This window comes from Phalaenopsis equestris, unplaced genomic scaffold (assembly GCF_001263595.1).
Source record: "Phalaenopsis equestris unplaced genomic scaffold, ASM126359v1 Scaffold001303, whole genome shotgun sequence".
In the NCBI taxonomy this organism is placed as follows: Eukaryota; Viridiplantae; Streptophyta; class Magnoliopsida; order Asparagales; family Orchidaceae; genus Phalaenopsis; species Phalaenopsis equestris.
Window position 1 is genome coordinate 411,968 of NW_018165742.1, and position 12,677 is coordinate 424,644.

At 33.2% G+C, this 12,677-nt stretch overlaps 1 protein-coding gene across 2 annotated transcripts; it reads right to left on the minus strand.

Annotated features, from left to right (window-relative positions):
• Window positions 1-359: 359 nt before the first annotated feature.
• Window positions 360-8,627, minus strand: LOC110033822 (putative WEB family protein At4g17210). 2 transcript variants are annotated; one of them, XM_020737937.1, is made up of 4 exons: window positions 8,317-8,627; window positions 2,625-2,779; window positions 2,388-2,527; window positions 360-1,832 (listed from the first exon to the last, which is right to left on the minus strand). In XM_020737937.1, the coding sequence occupies exons 3-4, from the start codon at window positions 2,487-2,489 to the stop codon at window positions 519-521; spliced, it is 1,416 nt and encodes a 471-aa protein (XP_020593596.1). In that variant the 5' UTR covers window positions 2,490-2,527; window positions 2,625-2,779; window positions 8,317-8,627; the 3' UTR covers window positions 360-518. The 2 variants fall into 2 exon arrangements, with proteins under 2 accessions (XP_020593596.1, XP_020593597.1); XM_020737938.1 differs by lacking the exons at window positions 2,625-2,779; window positions 8,317-8,627 and having other exon boundaries at window positions 2,388-2,591.
• Between the last annotated feature and the right edge of the window lie 4,050 nt (window positions 8,628-12,677).

Genomic DNA, 12,677 nt, shown 5'->3' on the forward strand with positions numbered 1-12,677 from the left:
TGTTAGTGCAGCAGATAAGACAAGAAAGGATAATTTACAGGGTAACACACAATTTTTATGTATTTACATATCTCACACCCATCCTTTCATATTTACACATAGCACTTCAGTGTTTTAAATCTACACAGGGAAAATGTATATTCCACGTAAAAAGTGGTAATAGTGCTATTTTTTTTTACGATATTAAAGATTTGAGGAGCAATGTGCATAAATACAAAAGTTAGGGGTGAGATTTGTAAATACATAAGAATTGTATGTTATGTATGTAAGAACCCCTGCAAAAAACAAGAGTAAAATGCAAGAATAAGGTATTGGAATATTCAAAATATATTATTCCAAATGAATTAGTTTGGCAAAGAGCAAGTTCATAACTTCCATTGGTGCCCAACTCTTATGATTCAAAGCTCTCTTCCCACATCATGACTACCAAAGCTCAACTTTAAGAAGTTGCAACTAAAAAAATTTAATTTTTAAAAGTTTGCAATAACAAAAAATTAATTTTTAGAAGTTTGTGACGACTAAAACTTCATTTTTAGAAGTTTACCGAGCGGAATGTGCTTAGATTTTCTTCCATCATGAACAGAAGCACTCCTTTTTGGATGAGGAGGATGGCCATGAGCCTCAGGATTGATGCAAGCCAATTTAGACAACAGAGGCTTCTCATGTTGTCTGTTCACATCATTTTTCGTAGCGCCGTAGTCTTTTACTGCATCGGAAGCAGCTCGTCTCAGCCGCCGCTGATCCCTCCACTTCCTGAGCTGACTCTCCACTACCATTTTGGCTTTCTCAGCCAATTCAGCTCTTCTCTCAGCCTCTTCTAACAGGCATCTCAGCTCACTTATTTCCGAATTCTTATCTTCCAGTTCTCTTTTCAACTCTTTCACATCATATTCGCCAGAAGACTCGCCCTTCGTTTGATTTGCTATCTCAGACTTCTGGATCAAAAACTCGTATTCCTCCATGGAGATTGTGATTCCGGCGCAAAAGCCATCAGAATCAAGCATAGTGAATGCATTATTCTTAATGAAGGAAGCTTCTTCATTCTCTTTCTCGAATGGTTTTTGTAGCTTAGTTTTCGCTCCCTCAGCTCCATTTATCTTCTCCCATGGGAAATTCAGATCTTCTTTCATTCTTTTCCCTTCCTCTTTGATCTCAAGAACACGTTTTTCGTTCCCAGAATCAACTCGTTTCATCAGCTCATTCTCCGATTTAACAATATCTTTCGAGAAAAAGAATTGCGCCTCTTTTGACTGCTTTAATTCCACATGTAAATATTCAGACATTATAATTTGTTTCAAAAGCTCAATCTCCAGAAACTCCATTTCAGCAAAATGCCTTTTAAGAAACTGTAACTGTATCTCTGACTGAAAAACTTCTGGTCCAGAAGCCTCCAGATCTTCTTCTATTTCACCACAGAAAGCAGAACTGTGCTTCGTTGCCTCGATATTTGACCGTTGAGATGAAAATTTAAATTTTTTAATCTCTGAAGTATGCTTCAGAAGCTCCTGGGAACCTTCTTCTTCTACAATTAGTTCTGTCTTCATCATTTCAGCTTTCATTCGAGCAGTTCTTGATTCGACGGCTTCCAAATTACTAACAGAAGGAAAAAAATGGTATCTTTTCTCGTATTCCAAAAAGAGTGCTTGTGATTTTCTGAATTTCTCCTTATAATTGTCTCTTTCAGCTTTACAGAGCTTTAACAAAGCCAATAATTCCTCGGGGCTTTTAGAAGATGCGTCAAATTCGAAAAAGCCGAGGCTTTTTTCGTGTTCGGTGGCCTCTAGCAACAGACTAGAATCTGTTAAATCCTTCAAAAATCCTCCTTTTACTCCCTAGTCACCAAAAGAAGAAATCAAATTATGAAGATTTACATAAATACCACAGTTTTTATGTATTTATATCTCTGACACCCAAACATTATTTTTTTACATTTATACCACCCAACCTACCGATGAAAAGGTGCACTTCACATTTTAAAAGTTAAAAATGATGATATTTTTAAGAAAGGGATTTTTACATGATCACCACCCAAAACATTGAATATAACATTTTAACCGCTCAAAATTTTAAATACAACATTTTAACTGCTCAAAACTTTCACACAAAACTTTTGCTAGTGAGTAAATAAAAGTGATTGTAAAAAAAAAGGTGGTTAAAATATTACCTTTAAAGTTCGGGTGGTTAAAATATTATATTTAATATTTGGGCGGTTGGCACGTAAAAATCCTTTTTATGGGATAAAAAAGAATTGGGTGATATAAATGAAAAGGTAAAGTTTAAGTGTTAGATTTGTTAATTCATAAGAATTGGGCGGTATGTATGTAAATGCCCCGTCAAATAAATGGTCGAGCAGAAATAACACCTATATCTTCCCCACTAAATCTTACCTTATTACTGCTACTGCTGCTTTTTTTAGGATCAATCTTCTGCTCAAACAAAGTTATTGCAGCTTGCACAGATTCAAATGGCTTTGTGTAAATCTCCTCCATTCCTTTCTTAGCTCAAGACTTCAGACAACAAATAGCATCTACAAGTATTTTTATGAAAATCATTTATTACAAAATTACCAAAGCTCCCTCGAACAAGTAATATATGTATTTAGTTTTTGTGCCACCAGTCGTGACCTGTTGTTAGAGCAGCCTCTTTCAAGGTCCTAAGTCCCGTCAGGTCACGGGTTCGAATCCCCTCCAGCCAGTTTGCCGGTAGTGAGAGCGGTCCTCGAATAGTTAGGCACATAAGGGTGGCCGGGGGCTCGTACAATAGCCTCCGACCATTCTTTCTATATATAAAAAAAAAAAAAGATAATATATGTATTTAGATTACAAATATTAAAAACTCGAAAATTTCCAATTTGATGAAGTTGATATAGAAACACTTACTAAAAGCATTTGTTTTTTTTAAGGCAGTGGTTACAAATAACTAACTCATTTGTAGAATTTAATCCAAAAGTATATATTTGATAAAAATTGAAAAATAATGAAATTACATTTATGCAACTCAAGGTCTTATATGTGAAAAGGAGAGAATTAGAATAGAACTTACTGATAAGAACAGGAATAAACATGGATTCCTTAGTAGTCACTACATAGTTGAGAAAAAAGCTTAGCATACTAGCAAGAAGCTGTGTAATGCCCTATATTCCCCTAACTATCAGGAACATTCTTACATAAGGTAAATAGAATATTCTAGAGAGTAAGTTGCAAAGGGTATAAAGGAGAATGTGTAGAGCTATGGTTGGTTGTGTCATTATGAGCCGTCTCTAGAGGTAGAGGAGAGCATCTTGTTGTCCAGTAGCTGCGGTTCGATATGACTTGTGAGCCGACTTGTTTGAAAAATAATAAGCACAAAATATACTCAAAATATATTAAAATACAATACTTTATTTTTAAATTAATAAAATCATTTAAAAAAATTATATTTTATATTTCATAATCTAATTGCTCATTCTATTTGTCATTTTATTATAACACCAACTTGAATTGATCATAAGCTAGCTCGAACTCGTAGAATTAAGCTAGAGCATGAGCTCACACTCGATTAATTAATGAAGCTCCAGCTAAAGGTAGCTCGAGCTCGACTCAACTCGTTTACAACCCTATCCTCAAAAACATTTCTTAACAAAGGCCTACATATTAGTTGTTCATCGTCTCGCTCTCTAAGGGCCTTCACCTCCTCCAAACAATGAATATGTGGGACATCCTTGACTCACTCTTCTGAGCTCCCAAAGTCTAAGTTAGGGGACGACAAACACTACGAGGGAAGTATGCCGTGTCAAGAAAATAGAGAATTTGAACAATGTGTATGAGGTCAAATGCCCTCATTTTACAAGCATCCAAAATGGAATACCTCAAGACCTATGGCATGTGGAGTTGCAGACCACACCACTTTAATATATAATTATATAATGAAATTTTCTATGTTCAGATTATAAGTCTTGTAAAAGTAAAAAAAATGACAAATTATGAGAATGTATTAAAATGAGTAAACATGACCCAAACTAATTTGAACCCATACTCAAAATTTGAACTTTCTACTCCTCCAAGCAATGGTGGGTAGGGTGGCCAATTTTGGCAAGTGTCACAGGCCATGACCAAAAGATTGAGTTCTGAGATGGGAAATGAATTGCTTTAAGAGCTAAGGGACCCGAATATACAAATCATTTAGTCTCAAAACATTCATATCTAAATATAGAAATTTTTAACTCATGGCTAATATCCTCCTCTTTAACATGTCGCTGTCTGTAAAACAACAATAAATGAAGGTCCCACAAGAGTCTAACATCTTTATAATCATCACAAGCCAAAAATAACCGCATCCTTATCTTAAAGTTCTCTTCACCTCCAAACTCATTAATGCAAAATCAGTTTCAGGTTTCCATATAGCTTATAAATATATGATTTTTGCTCTTCACCATTGACTAAATCATGCCTCAAAACTTTCGGGCTTAAGGTAGAGCGCTGAAGGACTACTTGCTAGCAAGGATTTTCGGAGAGAATAAAATGAGGGAGGTGATTGAGAGCATGCCAAAAACTTTTGAAAAAAAAATTCTAAATCATTAAGCAATTTTAACTTTGAAAAAAATACAAATTATAATAGCCACTTTTAGATAAGTTAAATAATCTATGCTACCCTAACAAGTTTATCTACAAAAAAATCATGAATTCCATTTTTCACTTACTATGAGCACGAATCTCGGATCTATTGTTCAATGCGATGGTGATATGGATGGGGATGTTATTAGTAGAATTCAAGTTGGATGGTTTAAGTGGAAGAATGCATCAGGATAGAAAAGTGCCGCTTAGACTTAAAGGAAAATTTTATATGATGGTGGTGAGACCTGTAGTGCTTTATAGTGTAGAATGTTGGCCTTTAAAAGAGAAGCATAAAACTAAGTTAAGTGTTTTTGAGATGAGAATGCTTCGGTGGATGACGGTGGATGAGTGGCTTGGGGACTTAACAGACAAAATGTGAAACAAATGCATTTGTGAATGGGCTGGTGCATCTCCAATGGCAGACAATATTAGATAGTATCGTCTTAGATGGTTTGGTCATATTTAACATCAACCATCCAATGATCCGATAATGAGAACAGATGTTTTAGATTTGACTATGTTAAGAAAAGTATAAGTTGACTTAAAATAACTTGGGCATGTTGTCTAAAAAAATTATCTTGATTTATTAGAATTACATGAAAATATGACACAACGGAGAAAAATTTTTCATATAGTCGACACCACTTTTGTTGTATGAGTTTAAATCTCGTGTAAAAAATTAATGTGCTTATGTTCGTGGATAAATATCGATATTCTTATATTATTTGTGAATTAATAATCCTAACAGCAACATTATAAAGAAAATAAATTTACATGAAAGGTATTGTTTGATACTTTGTGCGTGGCTAAAAGTTGTATAAGCTACTCAGGGGACCCAAATGCACTATTTAAGTCACTTGGGACCATTCAAACTCCACACTGTGCCTATTCTGTGACTATGATGAACTATGATTCACTTAGCGCTTTGCATATTAATCCATAAAGTCATATTTATAAGCTACTGAGAACTTAATTATGGAAAATATTTTAAAGGAAAAACATTCCATGCTAATATATTTTTTAAATATATTAACGATATAAGAAACTTCTATGAGGATGACATCAGAGGACTCATGACATTCATGTTTATATGCAAATTGTGCTATATTGATTATTAATATCATGCTATGGATAATCCGTTAAACTTATATAGCTTCTTATCACGTGATTCTGCTGCATATATTTAACAATAAAATAAGGATATCATGCTTGCGAATAGTTCTATCTTGAAGTGCCAATATGACCCTAATATGAAAACTTCAATGATAAATATCCTTCGACAACGCCCGCTCCTTTGACTTTATTTACAAAAATATCAAAAGGCATAGGGGTAAAATTGATTTTGTCAACTTAAATCCTAAAATACACACTTGAGGGGCCACCAAATTAATTCTTTTGTTCTTAATAGACTTATGAGGGACATGACAATGGAGAAATTGTGTACAACACCCAATATGCTCTGTTGTGTTGACTAAGCTGCGTGAAACACACTTGGGTCAACTTAGCCAAGTTGCATGAAACTCAATTAGGCTAAGTGAGCTAAGTTGCCTAGAACTCTCTTAGTTCAAATTCCCATATAGCTATATAAGGCCAAGTTAGCAAAAGTTCATGGAAACTTTACATACTTAGAACACAATCCTTATGCATTTACATGTCCCACACCTAAACTTTTACATGCACGCACCTAAACTTTTACATTCATAACACTTTGGTGTTTTAAACCTATACATAAAAATGAATATTTCAATTTTAAAAATTGATAATAATGTTATTTTTGTGATATTGGTGATTTTAGTATAATGTGTGTAAATATGAAAGTTTAGGTGTGAGATATATAAATACATACGCTATGTATGTAAATGTCCCTTTTCTTTTCTAGTTATCATACAAAGCATTGATGTGACCTCAGTTTTACAAACAAATGGCTTTTTAAGCCCTTATCTTCTAAGAGGCTTTGACAATGTTCCATAGGATAAATTTATAGACAAATGCCTTCATGAGCCTTAAATTGAAATTTATAAATTTGTCTATAAATTTATCCTATGGAACATGGTCAAAGCCTCTTAGAAGATAAGGACTTAGAAGCCATTTGTCTATATTTTTTTTCCTTTTTTATTTTGTTACCATTTGTTCATAAATTTGAGGTAATGCTTCGTATGATAACTAGAAAAGAAAAGAGGCATTTGCATAAATACCACTCAGTTCATATCTATTTATGTATCTAAGACCTAAACTTCAATTTTTACATGTATGCCAACTTACGTATGCACGCAAAGGCATATTTCACTTTTAAGAAGTTAAATGGTGGTTTTTTTTTCATGTGAATGATTCGGGTGCTATAAATGTAAAAAAGTAAAATTTAACTGTTAAATATGTAAACATGTAGGAATTGGGACATTGGGTGTGTTATGTATGTAAATGCCCCTAAAAAAATTGAGTTCGAAAAAAAATGATACTTTGCAAAATAAACATAGATTACTCTGGCTTGCTTCAATCAATCTCACCTCTATAGCTCGCCTCTAAACACTTCCATCAACACAAACCATCACAAATAAGACCGATAGTGAAACACTGATCGAACACCATCATGTTATGGTTCCTCTCTTTATTATAAATCTAGGCGGCTAATACCATTCCCATGTCGTTAAAAAACAAAATTTTATCTAAATAAACCCATTATGATAAATCTGCATGCAAATTCAAAATTTCAGAATTTACTAAAATAGAGAACCAAAATAAGGTATCATTCCATTGCATGATTTATTTTCTAACCATCTTTATTATCATTACATTAATAAACCCTAACGACATTTGTATTTGTACATCCAAAATGTGTCCACATGAATCCCGAGGAGATCCAATAGTCCAAAATGAAGGAAGTATAACGAAGGAGGGTCCATCGATAGAATAATAAGAGGTCCCACTTATTCAATTGGATACAACCATCCGAGCCAAGGACAAAGGACAAGGCCAACCAAGCCAGGAGAATAACCAAAAAAACGATTCAAATATGGGTCGATCAGGCTTGGACATACAAATCAAAATATAGACAAGAATCTAGTTCATCGCTATCATCAGTCGTCCCATGAACATCCCCGAGGTTTCTCATCACGGATCAAGAATTGACAATACAAGAGAGTCTCACGATAGTCTCGAAGAACCCCCCTCATTGAGAAATGAGTTATCTATCGAATTATTGTGATTCACCCTCTACTTAATAGCTCAGTCTCATTTTGCCGATAAGATATTCTCATCCAGGGATCGCAGGTCGGCAATCAGACTAGACGAACCAATCGGTAAGGTCTAGCCTATCGAGCAAGTCTTGTAGACCTGAAGTCAACTTAATCCAAACGACGGATTGCCTTGACCCAACCAAGCCGCTCGAAGTGGCCCATCGAGCCAAATTCATGCTAGTCTAACCAACCAAGTCGTAGGGCAGCTGAGGCGTAAATGAATTGTAGTTTCTCATCTAAAATTAATGAGATTATTTTATGATAAAAGTAGAATAGACGATAAGTTTTGCTGTTCATTTTCTGTCTCAAAATCACTTCATGTTTTTTTAGGCTCTAACTCTTAAGGGTGTGATTCACGAACCAATCAGCATTCAACAGTATTTATAATAGAGAGAAACAAAAACAATGAACAGAAAACAAAGAATAATCAATTTTCTTTAAAAACCTCAAACAAACCCAATCAATTCAAAGAAGCGGCAAAGGGTTTTTACCTCTTGATGCTGGCAAACCAGAAAATATCAAATTTTTTGCTCCTCTCCTCCCGCTACCTCATCGAACGAACTGAAACAACGCAAGTGAATTGAAAGCGGAGATAATGGCGAGGTGAATCGATCAGAGAGCCAGACGGCGGAGGAAAACAGAAAGGTAGGAGAGAAATTTGTCGTCACGGAAGTAAACATAAAGGGAAACGAGGTATCCGTCGTCATCGATGGCCGAGAATGAGCTTCGATCGATACTCCCGATGGGTTGTCTGAAAGAAACGGCAACGAGGGATGCCTGGCTTTACATTTGGTGCACGAAGAAGCCGTTTTCTCCTTTATAGGTTTAGTTCTCAATTTTTAGTAAAATATTAATGTGTAATGTTGGGCACCGCAATAATTTTAAAATTATGTTATTTCGAAATTATTAAAGCAGAATATAGAATTTCTCTCCAATAATCTAAAAATAATAAAAAAATAACTTTAAAATAACATCTACAGTATTATTTAGGGGTTATTGAAGTAGAACCACATAGATTATTTTGTGGTTGTTTGTAAGTTATCTCATAGTTATTTAAAAGTAATATATGAGTTTCTCTTCAATAATTCTGAAATAACTCCAAAATAATATATGTGATTCTACTTCAATAATCTCAAAATAACTTTCGCAATGTAGTACACATTACCTCACATTATTGGAGTTTGAACAAAAAAAAAAAATCCAATTTTTATGTTTTTTTGGCAAATTTAGATACATGCCACCCAGCTTTTATATATTTACATATCTATCATTTTGGCTTTCATATCTAGGGCTGTCAAAACGGCTCATTGTTCGCGAACAGCTCGTGTTCGCTCGTTAATTTCGTTTAATAAGTTAACGAACCGAACACAAATTAATATGTGTTTGTTCGTGTTCGGCTCGTTTTGACTCGAAATACTACATCAAGTGTGTGTGTGTATATATATATATATAAAGTAGTATTTTAAAAAAATCTAATTGACAACAAGGCTACAAAAATTTATAATCAATTAAAATATTGATTAAGAAAATATAATAAAAATTATTAAATTAGATTCAAATGATGTTTTAATATAAATAATAATTTTTAAATCTTTCTCAAACCCTTATTGTCTTATGGCAACATGATTAGGATTGTTAAAAGGACTATTTGTTCGTGAAAAGCTCGCGTTCGTCTCGTTAAGCAAACGAGCCGAACACGAACACACTTTTTGAGCTCGAAATATAAACTAGCCGAACACGAGCTGAGCATGTTCGGCTCATTTACACCCCTATTCATATCTACATTTAAAATATTTTGGTTGTGATAAAACAATGCATTGCATTTCTCACTTTTTTGAAGTAAATAGGAACACTTACTTACAGAACATTCAATTTATCTTCATTTAAACATTTAACAGCTATTTTTTTAATATATGTGTCCTATTCCGCATATTAAAAGTTAAGATAATCATGTTTTTTTATGAAATATGAAAATATTTTGATGGCATAAATATAAAAAATAATTCCCAAGTGTTTTATATGTAAATACATGAAAATTGGGTTGTATTCATGTAAATGCCCCAACTAAATAATATCCATATTTTTTTATGACATGTTAAGTAATATATGTGTATGTAATATTTATTTATGTATATGTTAATTATGCAAATATATAAAAATCATGTGGCAAGTCTATAAAAGCCCTTTTTTTACATAGAAAAATAATATTTATGAAATTATTTTAAAAATTTTCGCATGAATTAATAATTGAGGTGAAAATGATGCTCAATATTATATCTATCTAAGATTTTAAGAAGTATATTGCATAGCACTTAATGACAAAAAAATTTAATATATCAAATATTAAAGGAAAATTTTAAAAGACAATATTTAATAACCCATTTGTCATTTTTATGAATGGAGCCAAAAAAAATAAACTTTGATTTTTCTAGACTTTAATGTGACATTTCAGCATGAAAAATATAATTTATGGACAATTACATAATTTTGGACATTTGCATGCCACACATTTCTTATGTATTTATATATTTAACATCTAAATAATTATATTTACATGCAAGTCACACAAAGCCTTAACATAACGTTAAGGGCCAGTTTGTGGCAGCTTATTTAGGTGCGGCGATATTTTGAAAACGCTGTCGTAGTGTTTGGAGGGAGCGTTCGGTCAGCTTATTCATGACGTACTGCGTCCGCGCTATGAAATTTCTTAAGGGCCTTAGACATGAGTGAAGACTTGTGTCCCGCGTTTAGCTTGTATGTTGCCCTGGATACCCGTGATCTCCCTCGCACTCTCCCTCCCTATATTTGTCACCCTATAGAAGATTGAACCGTGTTCCTTTCGATTTTTTTTTCCAATTTGTAAGGTATGTTTTCCCTCACCGTCAATTCGTAATGTATGCTTTCCCTAGAGCGATCGAACGTCGCTGGGCGTGAATGGTTCTTTCTAGATGATAGAACGTCGTTGTTCTTTGTTATTTTTTTCTTCCTTTATCGAAGAGCAAGGATTTTCGTCTTCTTAATTTTATTTTCAACTCGAACAATGCAAATGGTTCTTTCTGGTTGCCCTAGAATTCCTTTCGTTTTTTTCTGGGCGTGAAAAAATGTTTGGAGAATGGATTCCTTATATTGGACCCGAATTTTGTTTCGATTTTTTCTGATTTTTGCATGATCGAAGAACAATGATTTTCTTCTTCTTCTTTTTATTTCAAGTTGAAAAGCAAGGATTTTTTCATGGCTTGAGGAATAATTTGTAAGCTCCTTATAGAGGAAGGAAAGGCTTAAGAGTTGTTATTAATTCCTGTTTTTCAAGTTTAGGAGTTGTTGTTTATGGGCTACAATTAACTCCCGTTTATAGGAAACATAAGTACGAGCTTAGTTCATGAAAATGTTGTTATTAAATTTTTTTTATGAGCTGCATATCTATGTATTCATTGCAATCTCTATTAGTGGCAAGTGCCATCGTCCTTGGTATTGATTATGACTTTGATGCAAGCTATGGAAATTGATTTGGTTATTTGTAAAGTGTATAACCAAAAGACACATGTACATCTTGCTTGACTTTGTTCAAATAAGAAAATCTTGATACAATTATAGATTGAAGATTATAGATTGGTTCATGAAAATGCATCTCAAATCATTACGATATTGTTTATTCTCCTTGGTAGCTTAGTAGTCTGCAACTCTAATGTTTCAAACCTATATCTACATTGCCATTGAGAGGATTCCATACTCTTATCTTTTGTGTTATGTTAAGAATGGCAATGGTTATAGTATTGGGGAGTTAAGTACGTACAAAATGATAATGTTTAAGAATGACATTAATTATAAAATTATTGAAATGTTTTATACTCAAATGTGTTATAAAGTTTTTTTTGACATAATCAAATCATTCCAATTGAGATATGCTAATGCTTGCTTGGTCTTTCCGATATAGAAATATGAATTTACCGGGTGTACTTGCTTTTGGTTTATTGTTCATATGCACATGCGAGACTTTTCGTTTTTTATATTAGGCTTTCAAATGAAATTTATGAGGCATTCAGGTTTTATATGAAACATTTTTCACACATTTCTAGCTGTCAAAATGCGGATCAGAAGAGAAAAACTGGCATTCGGTTTTTAGCATACATGAAAAGGGAGGAAGAATGAAAACACGTTCTATTTTTATTTGTTAGTTGGGGAACTTTTATTATCACCAAGGGGATAAAATGAAGGAAGACTTGCATGTTGTAGTGTTTTCGCTTAAGATTTATAGTTATGTAACCTCACACAATTGCACAATAAAATATGTTTGATGTCTTACTATAGATGTGGATATTTGACCGAACCATATAATTTTTTGCGTCCTTATATATATTTTTTGTTTGAGCAGATAACTACACTGTTGTTTGTATTGGTGACAAATCCTTTGAAATTGTGTCATTGTGATTATTTGGACTGTTGTTGACTTGTGTTGCTATTGTATTGAGATTTTTTCTGACGCTCACGAGAGTGTGAAAACTGTATGTCATATTTTAGAACTGATTTGAGATGATTTTATGTTTCTGCACTATACGTTTTTGTACTACCAATAAACTATTTTGAATAAGCTGGCCCAAACTGTTTTATCAAACATAGACAAGAATGTCATTTATACAACTATAACTACCAATAAACTATTATGAATAATCTGCCACAAACAACAAACAAACTTATTATGACAATCAGATAATCAGATTATTCATATTATAAATAATTAACCCCAAACATACCCTAAAAATATAATAATTATTATGTTTTTCACACCAAAACATTATAAATGTTAATATTAAAATTTAGACGTGAGATATGTAAATTTCTCAATTGTTTATTG

Bases quoted from the DNA above. Each gene is read 5' to 3' on its own strand.
- LOC110033822 (XM_020737937.1), bottom strand. From the start codon at position 2,489: ATGGAGGAGATTTACACAAAGCCATTTGAATCTGTGCAAGCTGCAATA. The intron at 1,833-2,387 runs GTAAGATTTAGT...TTTGGTGACTAG, and splicing joins GCAGCAGTAGCAGTAATAAG to GGAGTAAAAGGAGGATTTTT.